Source organism: Lissotriton helveticus, chromosome 1_2 (genome assembly GCF_964261635.1).
Source record: "Lissotriton helveticus chromosome 1_2, aLisHel1.1, whole genome shotgun sequence".
Taxonomy (NCBI): Eukaryota; Metazoa; Chordata; class Amphibia; order Caudata; family Salamandridae; genus Lissotriton; species Lissotriton helveticus.
The window spans coordinates 210520377-210544271 of record NC_136058.1 but is presented as its reverse complement, the minus strand read 5'-3'; the positions used below and the strand labels follow the sequence as shown (position 1 = coordinate 210544271).

Below are 23895 nucleotides of genomic sequence, written 5' to 3'. Positions count from 1 at the left end.
GGCTGTCACAGCACTCCAAAGGATACTGGGTGCCTGTGCTTACTGGTAGAGAGGTTTAAAGTGCCCATGTCTGGCCGGCCGTCGCAAGATAGTTGGTCAAAGTGACATGCACACTCTAAACTTAAGTGAGCAGCCCACCACTCTTCCCTTCTACTATCACTCAGCAGCAATGGCTCTGCTCCACCCTGACACTCAGCTGGGGATGTGGGTTCGTGAAAAATAAGATGATAGTAAATTAACTTTATTACCATTTTATTTTTCATCTCTGGGCATGTGGCCATTTTAATTAGTGGGGCGACACTCCTCCGCTCTAATGGAGGAGCCGCTCATGGTCACTTACTCCAGAAGTGTGTTAAAGCAGACTGAGGAAGGCTTCAGGAGAAAGAAAAAGATAGAGCGGAAGAAGGAAGGTAAAGAGAAAGCAAACAGAGAGGCAGGAGAGTGAGAGTTAGAGGAGAGAAGGAGATTGGTAGAATGGAGGGATGGAAAGAGAGAGATTGCGTGAGGAGAGGAAATTAGTAGGGCTGGTTTGGACTTTTTTGCCAAGGCTGCTCTCGATGCCACAATCCAGCCCGCATACGCAGTCATCAAATCAGCGGATTTTCAGAGCAGGCATAGGCTCCTCTCCTTCACTTCATCCACCCACTAACAATCTATCCCTGCTCAAAAAATGTTTTGCACTGCTACACTGATATCTGAAATTACTGAAAACATCTGGCTCATTAATCAGGTTAGTGGCTATTAGAAATGTTGGACTGCTATCACTATTATGTATAGCTGTATGCTGTGTATGTGCATAGTAAGATGTACATAGTCCTACAGAATTAGTCATGCCTTGTTTATATGATATGCATAAAATTTACTTGGCATGACTATATTAAATACATTGCTTTTTTTCTTTTTAAAAACAAGGCAAGGTTGTGATTTATAGCTACTCTAGGGCATGAGTTATAGCTACTTGCGATAAATATAACTGGTCAATTTCAGTTGTTTGTTTGTTTTAAAGGGTGTGTCTTAACTAGCATTTTCACCTGAATGAAACGTCTCCTTAAGCTTTGGTTTTTTTTCAGTGAATTCCTAAGGTTTTTTTAGCGTAAAGTATGACATAATTACAATTCCTAACTATAACGTCACTTTGACCTTTTATTTTTTCCATGATTTTTTTAGGGATTTTTTTTACGTAAACAAGATGTCTGTTGTAATGTACCTTTTACTCAATGCACTCTCCCTACAGTACTTCTCTGCCTTGCTGCTCAGCCTGTGATGAGGTCAGATAGAATGTTGAGAGGGTTTGTATGTTGAGAGAGTCAGTTGGTGTGGATGGGCTGAGCAGCGAAGAGGCTGCTCCTGGTGGGGCACTTTAAAGGATCTGACTTCTTACATCTTATACCTGTAACCAAGAAATGACCTAAAGAATAAAGCAGAGATCTTATTCAACATCACCTGGTCTACGCATCTTTCATCTCTGTAACACTGGCGACGATTTACAAGAACTTTACGTGTGGAGCAAGCACGACTATAGGAAAAGAATTAAGGAACCTACAAAACTTAAATCTGTATTTAAAGAACCTATGTGCTAATTTGAATGGAAATGGACTTTTGAAACTGGAAAACTAAAGGAACTTCAAGCAAGGGGAATACAACTCGTGATTTGAGGAAACTTGGCACCTCTAATGCCCCACCAGTGACCCTGTCATGGGTCGTCCACAATTTAAGAGTGCCAGTTTTTGTTTGCCTGCCTGCTGACTTGGAAAAGTGACTTCCAGCTTCTGCCACGTTGTCCCTGTATTGGCCCTGATTGTACTGCAGGGAGTATATTTCTGGACATTTTGATTTGCCTTGAACTGTAAGTAATTTTGAATCAACAGCGTGTGTTGTGCATCCACCCATGCATAAGGATTGGGAACTTTGACTGCAGTGTTGTTTGGCATCGGCTGGGTTTGTTTTAGAGACATTCAGTATTCGGGAGCATATATGTATAGGAAGCCTGCGGTTTTGGCAATTTTGAGAAAACGAGCAGCTTGTCAAGTTGAGTCTGCCAGAGATTCAGGGGCAACAGTTATTTTAAGCCACATTGTACCGTGACTTCAACTGTTTGAGCCACGTTTGAGACTTACACTCACTGTTTAATTCCCAACATCATTTTGTGACATTTCGATTTTTTAAGTGAGGAAAGCTTAATGGTGTTCAACATTTTAAATTGATGTTTAGTTGGCAGAAAAGAGTTTCATAGATCAGACTTTCATAACTGTCACTCTTCTTTTAAATCACATACGGGGCGCGTGGAACTCACCTCGTTTTTCTTCTTTGCACGTTGTCTCCGTGGCCTTATAACGTGCACTCTTAAGCTGCCTCTGCATTTTAGCTGCACGCTGATGCTGCTAGCCAGCTGGCATGGCATTTTGTTTGCGTGCCACCAGCTTGCGTGTGGAGCTTCTCTACAAGTTCAGAGTCAACGTTGATTTCTAAATTTGCCAACTACTTTGTTCACTTTGAATAAAGGTTACAGTCTTCAAGACATGACCAGGGACGTTATTTCAACTGAGTGAATTGCCGATCGTTTTCACCATGGTGAAACTACTGTTTTGGGGTTTATGCTTTACTGAGCAACATTCGATGTTTTGAAACGATTCAACAGTGCCATCCAGTGGTTTTGTGGCACATCGGCACCTGAGTAAGGAAAGGAAGTTGACACGGAGAATCGGAGATCTGAATTTCTTGGAGTTTTGCAAGTATGATTCGTCAAGGTTTTTGCTCCATGTCAACACGCTATTTTAGCATAACTTTCCTGAGAATCGTGCCTATGTTGACTTATAAGGGAGTTAACAAAATCTCACTGGTGGCATTACAAGACTTTCAGCGCTTCAAAGACCCCGGGTGAGAGATCGCTCAACGGAGCAAGAGATTTCCTTTCATTTTCATTTTATTAATGCTATATTGTTTGTGGGGGTGGTTGCAGGGTGGTGAGTTTCATGATATTCTATTTTAATTTTTGGGTTTTAAATGTAAATGCCTTGAAGGGGTGTTTCGTTTTTCAGTAATTCTTAGTATGATACTTCATGGTGTTGTGTATCTCATTTTGCAAAATGTTTTCTTTTATTATGAGACTGGTTTTGGCGAGTTATCTTTTGAGTATTTATCGGACTGTGTGTTAAGGGTACGCACATGGGAAGTTTACCTCTAGTGTAGCTTCTCCTATTGGTTTTGATGATACCCTGTATGTGGTTAATGCCTCAAGTAGGTGTTTGGACTGTGCATTTTGGCTGTGCACGTTGGGTTTAGAGTTACCCAAAATATGTTTGACTTGGGTTTAAAGAAACCCATAATATATTTGCCTTGGGTTTAAGCACACCCATAATATGTTTGCTTTGGGTTAAGGGATACCCTTAATTTACTTTGGATTTGAAAATACCCATATTTGTTTTTTGGGGATTTTATTTCCCTGTTTTGGTATCGGCGGAGTCTTATTCCTCTTCTTTGAGGTAGACCTGTTCTGCCATTATTTTGTGCAGTTGAGGTTTGTAAATCCCTGTTCTGCCGCAGTTTTGTGCTGGTTTAGTATGTGGCGCATTGGGTACTTTGTGAAGGGTGACACTATTGTACCTGCGGTTTGGGGTGCGAGTTATGTGGATAGTATCCACTAGTTTTTAGTTTTTAAGAATGGATTTATTTATCTTGCTTCTTTTTGTTTGTGGTCTTTATTAAGGGGAGATGTGTGTGGTGATCTTAGTTATTTCATGCATCATGCATCTTTCTTTACTCTCATTTTTATGATTCACTACTTCCATGCATTTGATTGTTATGATCATCATAGCAAGGGGGGGTGATGTATCATTTTGATGTTAATGCATCTTCCTTTGCTGTAATGTGTGTTTTATCACCTTCACACATTTTAAATGTTTTTAGTTGCTATAAAGGGGAGATGTGTTGAAATGTACCTTCTACTCAATGCACTCTCCCTACAGTACTTCTCCGCCTTGCTGCTCAGCCTGTGATGAGGTCAGATAGAATGTTGAGTGGGTTTGTATGTGGAGAGAATTAGTTGGTGTGGATGGGCTGAGCGGCGAGGAGGCTGCTCCTGGTGGGGCACTTTAAAGGATCTGACTTGGTACATCTTATACCTGTAACCAAGAAGTGACCAAAAGAATAAAGCAGAGATCTTAGTCAACATCACCTGGTCTACGCATCTTTCATCTCTGTAACAATGTCCATTGTTTGGCCCACTGAGGGGTTGTGCGTATGGCCTGGCCTCCTGCAACTAAACACCCTGCTGGCTCCCAAGCCCATGTTGTGAATGGCCTGACTATGTGATGTTACACTATAAAGGGTGTCAAATGCAACAACAAGGTGACAAATGGAATGCTTGAATTAACCTCTGACACTGGCAATAGCTCAAGGCGGCATCCTGATTCATCATTTTTTGCCCCCCTTGCCACCTCAATTTGGACCCAGCCATTTCTAAATCAATCTTGATCTTGCTGCTCATGGGAACAATTCAGCCCGAACTGCCAAGCCAGGTCCTCCCTGAGCAGGAACACAACCAACCAAGGACTGGTTTTGCACCTTATTAGGGCTCTTCATCCAGGTATAGCTTAGTTCCAGAGGCACAGTGTGCACACTGGGCCACCATCAGAGCATACCTGGCACACTTTGGGTCTCAAATACAAAAAGAACAAGGTGATGAATGCAATGCTTGAATTAATCTCAGCCACTGGCAATCTCTTGGGCTGCAACACAATTCATCATGTTTTTCCCACCATATCACCTCAGTTTGGACCCAGCCATATCCAAATCTGTCTTGACCCTGCTCCCAAGTAAACAGTCCAGCTCAAACTGCCAGGACAGGTTCTCTCTGAACCGGAACACCAGCAATCCAGGACCAAATATAATGGGAGTCACTTTAAATAAGGCAGACCTACTGACTTTGCTAAAGTGTCGTTACACCAAAATTTAAAACGTGGGCCTATTGGCTTTATGAAGGAAACAAGTTAGCAAATTTACATGTGTAAAGCAGACCTATTTTCTTTGTCAAAAAGTCACCAATGTACTTTAACTCACAAATTGCAATGATTAATAATAATGATAGTCATAATTTCTTTAATGTAGCTGTTAGAACTGGCATCCTTGGTGTGGTTTCTCCTAACTTTTTGCCTTCCAACCTCCTGCTTTTGATGACTTCGTTTTTTCTGGCCTTAGAATTTGGCCTTCTTTACCACTACTGACCGGTCCTAAAGTGCTTGTGCTCTTTCCCTAAAAAATAGTAACATGGGCTTATCTACAATTGCCATATTTAATTTACTTATAACTCTCTAGGAATCTGCAATACCTGTCCCCAGGGTCTGTAAATTAAATGCTCCTAATGGGCCTACAGCACTGATTGTGCCACCCACATAAGTAGCCCTTCATCTAAGGCTTGCCATTGCAGAGCCTGTGTGAGCAGTTTAAACTGCTAGGTCGACCTGGCAAGTTACACCTCTTGCCAGGCCAAAACCTTCCTTTTTAATACATATAACTTACCCCCATAGTAGGACCTAGACAGCCCAGAGGCAGGGTACAGTGAATTTAAAAAGCAGGACATGTACTTTTAAGTTTTAAATGTACCGGTAGTGAACAACCCTTACATTAGTGTTCACTCCTGAAAGGCCTATATCACCCATAGGATATCATCAGGATCATTTTATTACATTTTATAAGCATAATTTCTGAATGATTCTTGTTTGGTGTCTCTGGAATCCTAATTTAAAATGCTATCTCATGGTGAAGTTGGATTTTAAATGACAATTCTGAAAATGCCACTATTAAAAACTTGCAAAAATAACAATTTATGGAAGATTTTAAATGACAATTCTGAAAATGCCACTATTAGAAACTTGCAAAAATAACAATTGATGGACAGAATGCAGAACAATCTCATACATTCACCCCAGTACAGAGATATGGGCCTAAATCCATCGTTTTTTGCTCACCATGCCATTCCAGTTTGGACGCAGTCATATGAAAATCAGTCTTGACCCTGCGCCCAATGGAAACAGTCCAGCCCGAACTGCCAGGCCAGCACTATTAGAAACAAGGCATTTTCTTGACTGGTTTTAGTTGTAAATTGGACTTTGTGTATTCCACCCAGACAGCCACACACAATGGGAGATTATGTGTGGCTGAGTGGGTGATCCTGACAGGATGGGAGGGAGGAGCAGGACCATGTCCCCACACAAAGAGCTGCCTACCCCCTGCAGTTAGTTTGGAGTCAGGACTGGCAGAGAAGGGAATCTGTGCATTTCCAGGCTTTTTTAGATGGTTCTCTCTGCTTCAAAGCACCACCACTTCAATACCCTTCTGGGCCTGTGTATACTCTGCCAGGAAGAAGGACTGCTGTGCTGCTGAAAGGATTGGCACTCTGCTGGACTGCTACTTTGCTGCACTCCTTCTTTGGTGTGCTGACCTGCTGCCTGCGGCCATCTTGACAGGGTGAGAAGGACTGGACCTGAATTTCTTGAACCCAGAACCTAGAGTGTCTCCAAGGGCTAGTTGGCTGGCCTCCTGATCTGAAGACTTTGGGACATAACAAGTTTCCAACAACCTTGTATCTGCACTTGGACTCTGCCATCTGTGAGTCAACCTTCTCAAGTGGCACCATAGTCCTGGGCTGCTTGGAAGGGGGCCTAATGTGCTTACCAGCAGAACTGATGCAACTTCTCTGCTGAGCTGTGCTTCCTCAAGCTGGAACGTTGCATGTTCATGGCTGAACTGTGCATCCTCGATGTCAGGATCCAGAGTCAGTTACCACTAACCTGCTGAGGTGTCCTGCAGGGATCATGGAAAGCTGCCAGCTCCTCTATTCCCTTAAACTCTACCACCAAGGGGAGTGTTCGTAACCACCCCTCTCTGCGGGAGCACCACGGGGAAAAGGGGGATAGGGTAAAACAACTAAGGCTGCAAAAAGTAGAGCAGCATGTATCTGGATACCCTCAGGGACAGCTGGCTTCACATGAATGCCTCAGGGAACTTCAGTAACTTATAAGTGCCACTGTATATAAGAAAAAAGAGGTGTCTTTCCCAGCACTCATGCACACCCCGATTCACCTCCCACAACCCCAAGCCTCAGTCTCTCTTAGGGCTGCACAACATATCATAAAGGGGCTTACCACCTAGTCCCAAGGGCAGGAATGATGTCCAGAACCGGTTCAGAAAACCTAGTTGAGGAACACCAGATTCGGAATCTATGTTCTCCTCCAGGAAAGTAATGACACAATTTCCCACAGAAGGTCCTTGAAAAGTCTTGCAGCAAAAAATGAAAAAATCAAAAAGTCAAGAGCTCCCAGTTCAGTCACAGGAGCTAAGTAGCGGTATGCAAATAGTCCAGTCCATAAACCATAAAAAAAACAGACGTCACAGAAAAGCAGCACCCATCACTCAGGCAATCCGGGAACAGAAAATAGCAGCCAAATCCAGAAGTCAGGAAAAGTGCCCCTAGCTAGGAATGGAAGACGCAGCTCAAGGAGGCCACTGACGAAAGAAAATTGCACACGGTGAGGCTGCCGTGGCTAGCTAAGGCGAAAGAACAAGAAAAGGGACGTCCCACATACTCCCGGTGTGCCGGCATGGGCAGGGTTCAGCAGAGACAAGACAAATTCCGAAAAATCCTCCGATCGAGCCAGGAACACAAAGTAGTCCAATTGACAAGCCCCGAGTGATTGACAAAGAGGGGATTATATCCTGACCTCCGTCCACAATCATTCACAGGATTCACTTCCTGTATGCCCCTGAACCTGTTGGGAGATGTGGTTCCACTAGAAAACTCGTCTCGCAGTCATTCGGTTATAGATTAGAGGTGGAAAAACATGATGATGTGTGTTGGCTACCTGCATGAACAGTTCACCTGATACCACCATGACAGTACCCCCGCAAAGACCGTCGTCTCGGCAGTCTGCCAGGCTTCGAAGGGAGGAGGGAGATCAGGTAACCGCTTTTGAGCAGAACAAAGGCGTAGTAGGGAAACATGAAAGACAGGGTGGATCCGCCAAGCAGAAAGCAGAGTTAGTTTCATAGCCACTGGGTTCATGATCTTTGCAATAGAATAGGGTCCCACATATCTTGGTTTCAGTTTGTTGACCCCTTTTAAATGCAAGTTCTTTGTTGCCAACCACACCTTGTCCTCAACCTGGTACTCTGGTTCTTTCGCCTGTTTCTTGTCAGCAAAGCGTTTGTTACTGCTCTGTGCCTTGGATAAATATTTTTGGGCGTCTTAGAGAATAGTGCGTAACTATGCATGATGTTCTTGAATGGATGGATGTGCTGTTGAAACTGGCCATTCAAAGGGAAGAATATTGGGATGACATCCATTCTGGCAAAAGAAGGGAGATCACCCCAACATCAAATGCTCTGCATTATTGCAAACAAACTTTGCCATCCAAAGTAAAAAACCACACTCTTCTTCATTCTGTAGAGTGAAACACCATACATATTGTTCGGGGGTTTGATTTAGGTGTTCTGTCTTCCAATCGGTTTGAGGATGGTAGCTGTGCATAAAGCCTTCCAAAACCTTGAGGTGAACAGAGATTCTCTGTCAGTGATTATGACCGCAGGTATTCTGTGGAGTCTGATAATGTTTTGTAGGAAGGCCTGTGCTACCTCAGACGATGTAGGTACTTTCTCCATGGGGGTGAAATGACCCATTTTAGTGAAATGGTCCACAACCACTAGGATCACAGTAAAGCCTTTACTAATCAGCATTTCAACGATAAAATCCAATGAGATAGTATTCCAAGGGGAAGGAGGAATGGGGATAGAGCATAGTCGACCCACTGGTATGCCATGGTGGGATTTTCCCTGAATGCAGACAGCGCAGTTTTGTACATACTGCCCAACGTCATGACGTAGGTTTGGGCACCAAAATTGACGTGCAGTTAGGTTTGGTTTTCGGTTTTCCTGTATGTCCACTGATTGTCGAGTCATGGGTCCACGACAATGCCTGGTTTTGTAGGAGCTTATCAGTTAGAAAAAGCGCCTTGCAATGATACAGCAGGCCCTGTTTCTGGGTGCGAAGGGCTAGCTCTTCTATAATCCAAGCCTGTTAATCCATTAAGGCCAGATGTGTCTTCACCTCGTCCAGGAAGGAGTCTGTGTTGATATTCATCAGCTCCAGGCTTGGGTATGCTCCCTTTTGGAGGATTATAGGCAGTTTTTGTTCCTCTGCTCTATCCAGCTCATGAGCAATTCTTGAGAGGACATCAGCTTTGCCATTTTGCAGACCAGGCCTGTACTTAATGACAAAATTATGATCTGAAATGAAGAGGGACCATCTCAACTGCCTTGGTGTAAGGGCTCTAGTTGTTTTTAGGAATAACAAGTTCCTATGATCCGTATATATCTCTATTGTGTGGGAGGCTCCTAGTAAGTAATGTCTCCTTTCCTCACATGCTCTCTTTATAGCCAGCAATTCCTTATCAGTGATACTGTAATTGATCTCACTGGGATTTAGCTTCTTGGAATAGTACGCGACTGGGTGCATTTGTCCTGTTTCTTGAAGTCTTTGTGATAACACTCCCCCTAATGAATACTGAGAGGCATTGGTTTCCATCTAAGGCAGATGGACGTCCAGATGACACAGTATAGGGGGTTGCGTGAATCTTTCCTTCAAGTCTTGAAAGGCTCGTTCAGCATCGTCTCCCTAGACATAAGGAGTGCCCTTCTTCAAAAAACGGGTGATGTATTGGACAATGCAAGCAAAATCCTGTATAAACCTCCTATAATGAGTTGCAAACCCAAGGAAGCTCCGCAACCCTTTCACACTAGTAGGAAAGGTCCACTGTGTGATGGCCAAAACCTTCCTGCTGTCCATGTGTAACCCTTTCTTGTTTATCACATGTCCTGAGAACTCATACATGAAACAGGCCCTTCTCGAGTTTGGCATATAGAGAGTTTTTCTGTAATCATACCATTACTGCTCTCACATGTTCTGTGTGGGAAAATTAGTATATCATAAATATATAGGATACAAAATACATCAAAATACCCTCTGAGGACCTCATCCATGAAGTTTTGGAAGGCGGGCGGCAGGAGCAATACATAGCCTAAAGGGCATTACTTGATATTCAAAGAGACCAAACTTGGTCTGAAAGGCCGTCTTTCACTCGTCTCCCTGCTTCACTCGCACCAGGTGATAAGCTCCATGGAGATCCAGCTTGCGGCGTTCCCTCCCAAATAGGACATGATGAAGGCCATCTTTGCTTGATCCTCCCAGAAGATGGCAGGTTTACAGAGAAAATGTAACCAGTACTGATTCAAGAATGTGCCGAACTTCTTCGAATCCCCAAAGAAACATTCAGGCAGGGCCAGAGGAACAGAGGGCCAGAGGAACTTGTGGTTGTTGCATGATGTTGATCAGGATATTGCTTCCTTCACTTTGGGAGGTGGTATGGCTGGCAGCAGAAAAACGTGTGATAGGTGGGTGGCCCACCATAATTGACTGAGGACCCGGAACAGGATGCCCAAATGCCTGCAAGAGGGGAGGTCATATCCAATCTTAATGTAAGGCCCTCTACTACCCAGGCTTCTCTTTCCTTGATAACCCTGCCACCTCTCTATGTACAGTCCCTAGCTCTTTCCTCAATTCCTGGTTCTCAGCCCGAAAGGCCTGCACCTCAATTTGCAGGTTGTCATGGTTTCAAGTACTGATGCCAACATATCATGAGTTGCCATCACCCAGGCTGGACAAACAACTTGGGCTAGTCAATCCGTCAGGACCCAGAGTCAGATACCACTAACCTGCTGAGGTGTCCGGGGGGATGATGGAAAGCTGCCAGGTCCTCTATTCCCCTAAACACTACCACCAAGAGGAGTATTCCTAACCACCCCTCTATGCAAGAGCGCCACGGGAAAAAGGGGAATAGGGTAAAACAACAAAGGCTACGAAGGGTAGAGAAGCACATATCTGGATAACCTTGTGGACAGCTGGCTTCACAGAAACACCTCGGGGTACTTCAGTAACTTAAAAGTGCCCCTCTGTGGAAGACAAAAAGACAAGAGTCCCAGCACTCGACTCATGCACACCCTGACTCATCTCCCATCACCCCAAGCCTCAATCTCTTGTAGGACTGCACAACATAAGATAAAGGTGCATACCACCTTGTCCCAAGGGCAGGGATTATGTCCAGACCCGGATTCAGAAAACCCAGTCGAGAAACACCGGATTCTGAATCTATGTTCTCCTCCAAGAAAGTAATGACGCAATTTCCCACAGAAACGGGGTCCTTGAAAAGTCTTGCAGCACAAAATGAAATAATCCACAAGTCAAGAGCTCCCTGCTCAGTTACAGTAGCAAAGTAGCGGGATGCAAACAGTCCAGTCCACAAACCATAAAAAGAAAAAGAAGTGAACAGCAGAGAAAAGCCGCAACCGTTACTCAGGCAATCTGGGAACAAGATATAGCGGCTAAATCCAGGAGTCAGGAAAGGTGTCCCTCGCTAGGAATGGAAGACGCAGCTCAAGGATGCCGCTGACAAAAGAAAATTGCCCCCTGGTGAGTCCTCTGCGGCTAGTGAAGGTGAAAGAACAAGAAAAGGAACGTGGCACACACTGCCCGTGTGTAGGCGTGGGCAGGTTTCAGCAGAGTCAAGACAAATTCCGAAAAATCCTCAGATCGAGCCAGGAACACAAAACAGTCCGATTGGCAATACCCGAGTGATTGACAAGGAGGGATTATTGCCTGCCACTGTCCACACACAATCATTCACAGCATTCACTTCCTGTATACCCCTGAGCCTGCTGGGAGATGTGGTTCCACTAGCAGGACGGTGCATCTCTGACCCGCGTTCTTGTATTTCTCGTTGACTGCAGCTTGACGGTGACACCGGCCTCTGCATTGCAGCCTTGCAGCTCCTCAGAACTGATACATAATTGGTGCCCAAACTTCGTATCAGAAGCCCCTTCGACAGGATCCTCAATGATGATGCAACAGGACTTTGTGCCATAGCCTCACCATATCTTGGAACTAATGCGTTGCTTTGACTGCACAACTCTTCTTCGCCTCGGACCCATGCAATGCTCTATAACCAGGATTTAGGGTGCTCTGTTCAGCAGGCCTAACTGGGTCCTTATAGCTGGCTCACGATCCATCACGGTGAGTCTCAACTTGTGACTTTGTCCAAGTCCAGCACAACCAGAAATTCCTTGTTGCCGCTTTCTGCTCTTTGTCGTTATTTTACGTTGAAACTTTAAAATTCAATATCTCCTGTTTCCCCTATTAGATTGATGTTGCTTTGGACTTGTTTTATTTATTAAAATTGACTCTGTTTTTCCAAACCTCGTGTGGGAAATTTTTGTATGGTGTTTTCACAGTTTTACTGTTTGAAGTGTTGCACAAAAACTTTACACATTGCCTTCAGGTTAAGCCTGGCTGCTCTGCTCCAAGCTAAAGTGAGAGCACAGGTTAATTTGGGGTTTGCTTGTGCCTTACCCTCACTAGGATTGTGGTTGCTGCATGACAGGGGCTCACATCCCAACTAGTAACCCAATTTCTAACAGCATCCTTTTAAAAATAATATTAACATGTCTGTGGGTATTTTTTTTAAACATTTTCATACCATAAAGCGCAGCTATAAACCCCCACCACAAGAGAGACTTGCAATCCAGATGAAAATGCTCCAGCTCCAGCATGAAGTGCTTTAAAGAATATGATTTTTGGTGCTGCTCTGCCCGTTCCTTGGGCACCAGCAAGCTCCAAAAACTATTACTGCATTTTTTTGTTAAATGTGGGGGCCACAGGGGGAGCCTCAAGGACCTCCGCAGCCTCTACCAGCTAGACAGTCTGCCCATCGCAGGTGCCGGTGAGAGCTAGCATTGGGTGTTTTTTAGCAGTGGGTACCAACAAGGTGGTATTAGTTGAGGGCTGCAAGGGAAGCCCCAGGACCCTTGGTGCCACTGCTAGCTCCCCGGGCATGAGCCTGCTACTCAGATTATTGTTGCGTACCCCAGTGCCCACCCAGAACACCCACAATATGTCCATGGTCGGGGGCCATAGAAGTGAGTCCCAAGGCCCTTGTGGCCCCAGCCGCCCCTTCGGCTCCCATTGTAATGCTGGTGAGAGCTGGCTTCGTTCCTTTGCTCCTGCCCAGGCAGGAACAAAATTGTTCCCTGCCCGGAGGAGTGCAGGCAGGTTGTTCCCTTCCTGGGAGAGTGCAGGCAGGGAATACATTTCTGTTCCCTTTCTTCACTATCCAGAACAGGGAAAACATATTTCCTTGAGCATGGGTTCTCCGGGACACTCCCACAGTATTGGGGAAAGGGACAGATGTACGTACATGGAGGGGATCCTAATGGCCCCATACACCATAGAAAATAGACACTGCCCATGGGGAAGGGGACCCTGGGGCCTCAAAGAGACTCGATGTGGTGGGCTGCATGCCCCCTCCCGTAAATATATATCAGTCCCGAGGGATGGAATCTGGGGGCAAAATAATATTTAGGGAGTGGCGAGACATGCCCCAGCCATTTTTTTTTTAAGCGGCCTTGAAGATGGGTTCTCCCGGGTCTCATAAGGTTTAGGGACGGGGGGTCACATGCCCCCATCGCAATGTAAAATGAAGGGGCCAAGGTTTGTGAGGCTTAGGGAAGGCTCACGGAGGGGGCTCCAACTGCCTCCATGCCTAAAAAGACCATAGCATTGACACCTGGGCCCTGGCCCACCCTGGGGGTCGTTTAGTCATAAAGAAAATTGAGGCCGGCATTATTTTTGTTTGTTAATTGTGATCTTGCAGAAGAACCACAGGTTTGCAGTAAAAACAATGTATTTTCAGCTCCAGAGGGTTCTGTCTGAATCCCCTTATGCTCAAGGGCTGCCACAAGAATTCTTTTCACATTGTGGCTAGCTCTATTTTTATAAGTTACTTCAACAGGGGAGTCTTCTCTTTCTTGGCCCTTGTGTACTTCCCGACCAGCATTAGAAGGTTTAGGCCCTGTTCCACGGTTCCTAGGCCAGAACGAAAACCATATTGTAGATCAGATAAGATGGAATTATCTTCAGCCCAGACCAAAAGCCGGTCCAAAGTTATCCGGCCCGCTATTTTAGTAAAGGAATCTAATAGGGAGATGGGTCTATAACAACCCTGGTCATGTCTATCCCCCTTTTTATAAATGGGCACTATTACAGACTCCACCCAGGTAGGCAGAACTTCTGAAATACAGCTAGCGTTCAGCACCTGGACCAGAAGGGGGCCCCAGAGAGAAATGGTGGCCTTGAAGATGTCTATAGGGACACCATCCGGGCCAGGGGCCTTTCCACCCTGACTCGCATATAAGGCTTTTTCAACTAGGCAGTGGGGATACAGGGAGAACCCATCAATCCCTCACCCTCATATACTTTAGAAAAATGCCTAATCCAATCCGATTCAGGGATTGCTATCTCAAGTGTAGGACCTGCCTCTTCCCTGAGAAAGAGTGTCCTAACAATCTTCCAGAAGCCCGCACTATCATTCCTACGGGAAGCTAGATGCAAGGCTTCCCAGGCTTCTACTTTTAGCTCATTCTTTCTGTCTTTTTAGCAATTTTATACTCTTTCCTGAGTCAACTGACTTCCTCAGCACCCCTAGGATTCTTATACAGTTCTTTCTTAAGAAGGGCATAAGCTCTGGTGCAACTAGGGTTAAACCAGCCTCCTTTTTGTTTAACCTTTTTTCCTTGTCTCATAAGGTAAGTCCTAATTTCATGACAAATAGTCAGGAAGGATGCAAGAAGTATTTCGGGTGTAGAGTCTTCCCCCAAACAAATCGCCAGCTTAGATATGCATTTACCAATTACTACATTTAATATGTCTGTTTGATCCACCATAGCCCATTTTAATGAGTAACCATTTGTGCTACAGATGGACAAGTTTTCGTCCACACTTTCTATTTCTATGTTGCGTTTTAAAGAAGATTTCTCTGGGAACACAATGGCTAGACAGAGCGGAAAGTGGTCACTTAACGCAATATCTGAAACCGTAAAGAGTAAATTCTATTTGCATACTTGTTTGTTATGAGCGCATAGTCAATAGTAGAAGTACAACCCCTCCCATTATAAGTTGGGGGAAGGGAAAATAGTCTCATACAAACTTCATTTACAAATCCCAGATCAAATTTACCACATAGTTTGTTAAATTGTTCACCCAAGAAGGAATGATTAAAATGAGACCGGCACAAGCCGTCTTCCCGTGTTAATCCACACCGGTTATCATCCATCAAGTTTCACAAAGTACAATTAAAATCTCCAAAAAGAGTATCATCAAGTCATGTCTAAAGGTTTTTTCCTGTAGGAACAATGCCTTAGCCAGTTTTTTTAGAACATCGCCAAGGGGAATATTATTATATAGGTTAAGCAGGGCAATAGGAGCGTCAGAACCCATGACAAGTATCAGAAGTTGAAAGTAAGTATCTTTAACAGACTCCACTACCCTTGTTGTATTAAGCTTATTTGACAAGTACATACTCAATCCACCCTTTGCTCTACCATGCATAACGTCAACAGCTGGGGTGTGGAAAGTCTTAAAACCATTAAGATGGACTGGATCCATACTCCATGTTTCTTGGAGACAGAACACATCTTTGGTCTGAATAAAGTCCTGCCAAAGCGGGTTACTAATTTTAGATTTGATGCCCGCAATGTTCCAAGAGGAAACACTGCATAACGGCCGAACCATGTGGGAGGGACAGGGGCCACAGGACTAGAACCTACAGATACGGTCGTAGTCCTATGCTCCCTCCCTACCTCTAACCCAACATCCACAGCATCCGGTCCCCCTGTACGATCCTCGTTCCTCAACCTATTAAAAACTTTCCCCCTACCTTCCTTTACATTTCCCCCATGGCTGGCAGCAAGTATAGAATCAGCTGCTATGCCTGAAAAATGTTGTGGGGTGTCTAACTGCAGTTAATCATTATTTTCTAACCCGCCAAGGGTGTTGAAGGGATTAAATGTCAGGATGCCATAACTTCTTCCTCCCATTGGACCCCCCTGATTTAATGGTGGACAAAGAGGGCCTGTGCACCTGTCCGGGCGTGATGGGCAGTAGAAAAATCAGAGGGGGAGAATGTTAACAAAATCAAGGTCAACTGACCCAGTACAACCCCTATCAATTATACTACGCACTAATGGTGGTGACCGGAATGTTAAGATTACACAGTCCCCACTCAATGATTTAGAAGACGTGCCCAGCCAGCTGACTCTTCTAGCCATCTTAAATTCAGAAAACAGGGAATTATCAAGTCCAAGCTTGATCGATAGGAAATGGAGTGATTTATTCCTCAAAGTCGACCAATGTTCAAAGGTATTAGGGAGAAGGGGAGGGACATTGGCTAACACCACAGTATATGGTGTAGCCTCAGGAGGTAAATTTAAGATAGGTAAGATTGTATTTTCGTTTGCCTCACTAGTGTCTTCAGCTCTTCTTCGATGACTAGGAGTTTTGTTGGTAATTGCTTTGACAGGACCAGATGGACCTGGTACATTAGTTCCAGTATTACCCCTTAGCCCCTTGAACTCCAGCCGTCCCTTAGCCTCACTATTGTTGGACTGGGTTTGAGTGATTGGAGCCCTTGATGTATTATTTGGCTTTCCATTAGGATTAGTAAGAATAGGTTGAGGTAATATAGGAATCAATTTATCCTGAGTAAGCTGCTGATTACCAGCAAACTTTTCCTCCAGATTAGTTACCCTGGTTTCTATACTTGTAACTTTTAAACGGATAGGTTCTAGAAGAGTTATTAGAAGGGTCTCCATTCTTCCCCAAAAACACTCCTCAGCTGCTAGATTACCTGCACTATTTGGAGGAAATGCAGTCTCAGACTGACTGCTACCCTTATTTCCTTTTATTCCAGTTTGTTTTACAACATTATTTCACTGTTTATGGCCCGCGTTCCCTTTAGCATTTTCTGTAGAGAACCCTTCCCTATTAATATGCTTTAATCAATTTACGTCTTGCCTTCTGCCCTCTCGTGGGCTATCACTGTTGGCGCTTGAAATTGAAACAGAGATCGGGCTTAAGAGCGCGTCGCACCCCAACTTGTATTCTTCCCCATGATCAAGCACAGAAATATGCAAACAATTTTGCAGAAATAATACAAAGATACCAGCGTATGAAAAAACAAGACAAATCAATCACTGAGATGCGAAACATATACTCTTAGTTTAAAATAAAATTAAATATTTAGTACAGTTTTGCTATAGGATCATAAAAGGTGACTTCATTTACACCAAAAATATCAATAGGTCATTAAAAATAATACTGGGACCAAGAAACAAATAAAATAGCCCAGCCCGGCCTCTCCCGGCCCCTGACGGCCACAGACGGTTCCGCCCTTCTCCCGGGCTTAACCCGGCGCGACCCGCGCGCGATCCCGCGACGCGGGGTCTCAGTTTGATTTATTGCGCCTCCGGGTGCAGTGAGGGTGGTGGTAGCTTCCGCCGCTATGCCCCACGGGACTTGCAGTCCACCCTCTCCACGCTGTCCGCGCTGTACCAGCAGAAGGCTGCGGCAGCGAGGGGGGGGCCTGTGACGGCCGGCGGCAGGCAGGAAAAGCAGCAGCACTCCAGAATAATGGCCCCACGGTAAGAATCCTGTGAGCTCCCCCTCCGCCGGGGCTCAGTTTGATTTTATGTGCCTCTGGGCGCAGTGAGGGCAGTGGTGGCTTCCGCCGCTATGCCCCGCGGGACTTGCAGTCCCCCCTCTCCACGCTGTCCGCGCTGTACCAGCAGAAGGCTGCGGCAGCGAGGGGGGGACTGTGACGGCCGGCGGCAGGCAGGGAAAGCAGCAGCACTCCGGAATAATGGCTCCACGGTAAGAATCCTGTGAGCTCCCGCTCCGCCGGGGCTCAGTTTGATTTTATGCGCCTCTGGCCGCAGTGAGGGCGGTGGTGGCTTCCGCCACTATGCCCCACGGGACTTGCAGTCCCCCCTCTCCACGCTGTCCGCGCTGTACCAGCAGAAGGCTGCGGCAGCGAGGGGGGGAATGTGACGGGTGGCGGTAGGCAGGGAAAGCAGCAGCACTCCAGAATAATGGCCCCAATGTAAGAATCCTGTGAGCTCCCCACGCAGTCATTAAGCAAACAATATTGTACTATCTGAGTTAGGAGTATATTTTATGTCCTTTGGTGAGTCCAAGTATTTGCTTCATTTCTTTCTTGCATGTAAATCAATATTGATAGATAGATAGACAGACAGACAGACAGACAGACAGACAGACAGACAGACAGACATACAGACAGACAGACAGACAGACAGACAGACAGACAGACAGACAGACAGACAGACAGATAGATAGATAGATAGATAGATAGATAGATAGATAGATAGATAGATAGATAGATAGATAGATAGATAGATAGATAGATAGATAGATAGATAGATAGATAGATAAATGAAATGAAATGAAATGAAAATCAATTTATAAACGCGCTACTAAGCCCGAAGGCATCAAGGCGCCTAACCAAGAAGGAAATCGTAAAAAGGCAAATCCAGAGCTAAGGGTAGGCAGATAGATAGATAGATAGATAGATAGATAGATAGATAGATAGATAGATAGATAGATAGATAGATAGATAGATAGATAGATAGATAGATAGATAGATAAATAGATAGATAGATATGTTTTGTATTACATTGACAATTTTACTATGTTAATATTTGGCTGTTGCTTTAAGTCCTGGTCAGATCTTCTGGTTCATACTGAGTGTTGTCTTCTTTTACCTACAGGTCTAAGAGGATTGATGATCGCTGTCCTAATGGCTGCCCTTATGAGTTCACTCACCTCCATCTTCAACAGTAGTAGCACTCTCTTTACTCTTGACATTTGGCAGAGGATACGCAAGAATGCATCTGAGCAGGAACTCATGATAGTTGGCAGGTTGTTTTTCTGTCATATGAAATTGCGCCTTTATTTCACGTCATATAATTTTAACTTTTAGAGAAGTGATTCCTAAGTTCTCCTTTGAGTTTAGGCACACTGTTGTTTAGCAACTCTAAGGATAAATTAAAGTTTTGGCAGCCAAGAGTTCGCATGGGACAGGAAGTGACATTATGTATTCCATATTTTGCTTCTTCATTAGAGTACTTGCATGCACAGAGAGTATCATTGTGAATGTTGTTCAGTTCTATGGAAATAGTCCTTTCCTTATTGTGATTGATTTTTCCTTACACCAACTTCCTCTCCATGTTGCTAGCTGAATTGCATTGGTTCACTGTCTGTTACCTGCAGGTGCTCATAAAGTCTGGCTTTGTTTTACTTCATCCTCCCTCCAATGAAACCTTATAAACCATTTAGAATGGTGTAAGAATGTGGCTGTCGGTTGTGGAGTCAAAGGGTGCTACTGGAATATGAAGCCAAAGCATGCTGCTGTAGGACACTGCTGGTGCCATCACTGAAAAAGAACACACTGAAGAAGTAAATGGGGAAAGGTATTATGGTGGATAGGTTGAGTTTGGAGTGAAAGGGCTATGACTTGCTTGTGTAAAGTGTCAATTGTTAGTGTTTTCAAAAATCACTTAAAGCCTTGTGATGTACTGTGTTTACTTCTGCACGACTGGTGGTAGCACTTAAGCAGCTGTCTAGAACTAAAAGAGTCCTCTGCCTTCCATAGCAGTTGATATCCTCATGCATTATCCTCTCTATAGTGCACAAACTGTGGTGCTCCATCCTCTTTATATTACTGGAGATCATATGTGTCTTAGTCACTCTGGGACAGACTCACCCAAACTCGTGCATACTCCACTCGACTTCCGAAGGCAGTTCTTTCCGAAAGTCACACATATTTTCATTCAGCATTCATGGTTCAAACTGGAAGATGAAGCAGGCATTTTTGAGGGGGAGTCATATAGTTTAAAAAAGAGGTTGTGGTCTTGCAGTGAATTATTGGTGGGCTAGGCAGGATGTCTGTCCTGAGTCCAACTGGAAATATGGCAGCTGCTCTCAAACTGTCCTCTACCTGTAAGAAGGCAGGAGGGAGGCATGGAACTATGCTATCATGAGTATGCTTCCTTCACTAAGGGTATAGGCTACCAATGAACGACTCAGTGAATATATTTGATTAGAATTTCTTTTTAAGATCTGCCCATTTAATTATTGTTGCAATGCATTAACCTGCATTGCTGCCAATAAAATACTTTGGTGAAGCCAGCTAAGTCTGCTGCCTGGAGCCAGCTTTTCACACAAAATTTGGTTCCACAGTCCTGAAAGGACTCCACCTGCCCTAGGTCCATTTTTAAAAATAAAATAAACATATGTTCTTATTCCCAAGTGTGCCTAATTTGTTGGAATTAAATGCAGACCATTTTTAACTCATCCTACAAACCGTTGTACCACATTCACACACATTTGTACTCCTCCTCTTCATCTTGTGTTCTTCTCAATTTCCACTCAGATGTCACCACCACCATCTGCAGCAATTCTCTATCCCTTATGCCCCAGAGTATAACAACAAAGCTGTTCATTACACATAAGCCAAAACAATTGTCAATTTCATTGAGTATTAAATTCAGAGCCAAACATGTTCTTCTTGGCAAATTATAAATGTTATTATGATTAGAGAACTCAACGATTCGGTATATGAATTCATTTTAACTTTCTGTATCTCAACCTTTTCCCTCTAGAATATTCATTCTAATCCTTGCTGCTGTCAGTATCCTCTGGATACCCATCATCCAGGCAGCCAACAGTGGAAAACTCTTTGAGTATGTGCAGTCTATGAGCAGCTACATAGCCCCGCCCTTCACTGCAATCTTCCTGCTTGCAATGTTTTGCAAAAGAATAAATGAATCTGTAAGTAATATAAATAATTTAGGGTGACATAATCTGGGATATCCTGGTTCTTGATTTTACAGAATAATACTTTCTGTGTGACAGAATAGGTAAACCAGTTAACGAAGCCTGCTTATAATATGGTGTTGAGGGTAGTGTAATATGATGTCATCATTCCAGGTGAAAATTGCACTGCCTCTTTAAGGTATAGTGTCAAACATGCAATCTCTGTCTGCTAGTGCCTCTCTCAAAGACATCCTTGTAGTCATTGTGATGCTTGATTGACCCCAGTGGGCCACCAGTACTATGTACAAAGTACAGCAGAACTGGACGTGGATATGTTTTTCGACTGCACATGCTAATAGGGAACGGTCAACATTTTTTATTTAATTTTGTGACGAGGGCTCCTTCACAAATCCCCAATTGTGACAAACATGCATATGCGTATGCCCATAAATAACGCATACAAGAAAATCCAATGTATTTTTACTTATTGTAAATTAGTTACCTTGCACTTAAAGAAATTATTTAGTTTAGATTTCACTTTAAGTGATAACATTTTCAATCAGATTGCGTTACTTTAGTTAACACATTTAATATGTGGCGCCGCGGCTAGGGCGACTGACTCCGGAATCTGGGGATCATGGTTCGATCCCCGGCACCGGCGGCAGATTAGCCCAGCACTCTGGGCAATAGCTTGCTTAATCTTCCCGACGGCCCCCAGCTCCTGGAGACCCTTACGGGTGGTGGTGCGCTTTACAAATGTGGATTATTATATTATATTATCACTGGTGTTGAGTAATGAATCCAGAAATGAAGAAGTTTAAGGTATTTATTCATATAATAAGAATACCAACGGAGCTTCCTTTCCTCAGTCCTTCTCGCTGAACAGCTGCTTCAGGTATTGCAGTTCGTCCAGTGAGAACAACTGATGAAGTGGAATGCTCTATTGAACAATAACATTCTACAAATACATGTAAAGCTCGTGTAGCAACACGAGAACAGATTCTTTAAAGAAACATAACACAACAACTGGGTAAATAAATTGTTTTGGAAAAGGGAATGACTTTATGTATTAAAAATGAAGAATAGAACACAAAAACCATCAATTAGAAACATCAAGAAGGCCTGTTGATGTATTCACTGATATAAAGTTACAAGCTACACTTGAGATGCATTTGTGTTGTGCATCTCAATAGCAGCCTTCAGCACGCTGATGATCACTTGTACATGCTCTTCGACAAACAGAAACCCTGGCAATAAAGCAATCAAGTTGGGATTAAATGATTTCCTTGGAAGAAAGGGATTTGATGCCCCTATATCCTACTATCCTACCCTTTCCCCCACTAGTCAATTGTTTGGATGTGCTACGGCATAGGGCCAGCCCTGTTTGTAACTAATGGTGAGTATCCAACTCCAGTTGATTACTGAAAATCGGGGGGCAGAGCAGGGGTGCATGTGGCAATGCTTGATTTGAATAAAAGAGTTACACAGACATGCGGTCACCCAATCAGTAGTATACCCAGTGGCATAACGAAACTTGAGGGGGCCCCCCTGCGAAGTACATGAAAGAGCCCTCCCATGCTCTCGACCAAGTCTGAAGCTCTCAGACCAGGAGCCTGCCAGTGCTGGAGAGGGCCCACGGAGCTCGGCATCCTCCCTGCACCACGGGCGATGTGGGGGCTTTTGTTACGCCACTGAGTATACCTGGTATATCTCCAGCATTCTTGCCCATTTGAACACAGAACAATAGTATGGTGTTTGCATTTATTTTACACGCTGCTCATCCTGCAAGATGGTACAGAGGCACGTTTTGTACAGCAATACCAATAGTAGCATGAAAATGGAGATTGGAACACACAACCACACAGTACAAATTACCTTTGGCATTAGGCAAAGGAGTTCTGTTGTAATATAGTGCCCATGAGTAAATGGTTGCCTAGGAGAGGATGTACTATGCAATCCTGAATTGCTCATGCACCTTTGCCCCCTCGTCATAGCAGGTGTGCTCGTATTTCAAAGTCATATTACCAACATCACAAAAGGTACAATATTTCCATCAGTCTCTTTGACATCACACACACTGACTCAGGTATCTGGAGGTCTTACCCCCTTCCATCTGGCTGTTCAACACAATGCAGCAAAATGTTAGAGGTGGCATGCCTTTCTCCATACTGTCCTTATCCTGGACCATAGAATCGACCCACTGGGAAACATTTTTCACTTCACAACGACCTGTTTGCTACAAGTCAGCACAAATTTGGGCAAGGTTTCCTTCTTTCGACTGATTTTCAGACTGATATCCATGGTTGTGGTGCTTTGTAAATGGCTAGGGTAAGGAAAGAGAAATTGAATTCATTCACAGATAGACAAATGGCAAGAAGACTGAGGATATTTGCTCAGGAGACCTTACCTTCTTTACGCTACGGGGAATCCCAGCGATTATATATTAATCAAGAAGGATTTTTTCTGATAAGATTAAACTGCATCTATTTATCGATAAAGAATCACTCCATTCGTGGAAATACTTATCTCAACCGAAGAACAGTCGCTTTAATTTGGGTGATTGATATCACGCTAGGGGGGATTCACAACAAGGGGAGGCATCAGGAGGCAGTGGCGGCTGGTGGAATTTGAACCTCGTGGGGCGTATGAAGTAGGCATCAACGAACGGGAGCTAGCGAGCGAAGCGAGCGAGCCCGACGGCAATAAGGCGGGTTCGGGGGGGTTCTCCCCCCGTGAAGAAATTTTTTAAAAATTGGCATTTTTTGGTGCAATTTCCAGCTCTATTTCTGTGATAAATGGACTGAAAAATCAGTTCTTCTAGGCATTCATAAAAGAAAACTCATACATTATTTCAGAGAATTTCTGTGTTGCCAAGCAAGACTGACTTCTGAAGAGGGCCAGGGTACTAAGCCAGGTTGCACATCCACAAAGAAACACACTTGTAATTTTGTTCCTACCAAAAATGAAGGCTGGCCACTTCCTTTTCTGCATCAGCTATTCAACGTTGATTGCCCAGTAATCTTTATGACATATTAAATAGCTACATGTATAAGAAATATCAATTTGAAACAAACATTTAATTTTTAGGAAGTCAGCAAAAGCTTTGCATTTTTGAGCAAGGCAATTTT

At 44.1% G+C, this 23895-nt stretch overlaps 1 protein-coding gene across 1 annotated transcript in view; it reads left to right on the top strand.

The window, feature by feature from the left end:
• LOC144799843 (sodium/glucose cotransporter 4-like) overlaps nucleotides 1–23895 on the top strand; it is a 791764-nt gene that overhangs the window by 485743 nt on the left and 282126 nt on the right. The window contains exons 10-11 of the mRNA XM_078671423.1: nucleotides 18721–18871; nucleotides 20614–20782. Coding sequence (XP_078527549.1) covers nucleotides 18721–18871; nucleotides 20614–20782 — 320 coding nt within the window. The remainder of the gene's footprint in view (nucleotides 1–18720; nucleotides 18872–20613; nucleotides 20783–23895) is intronic.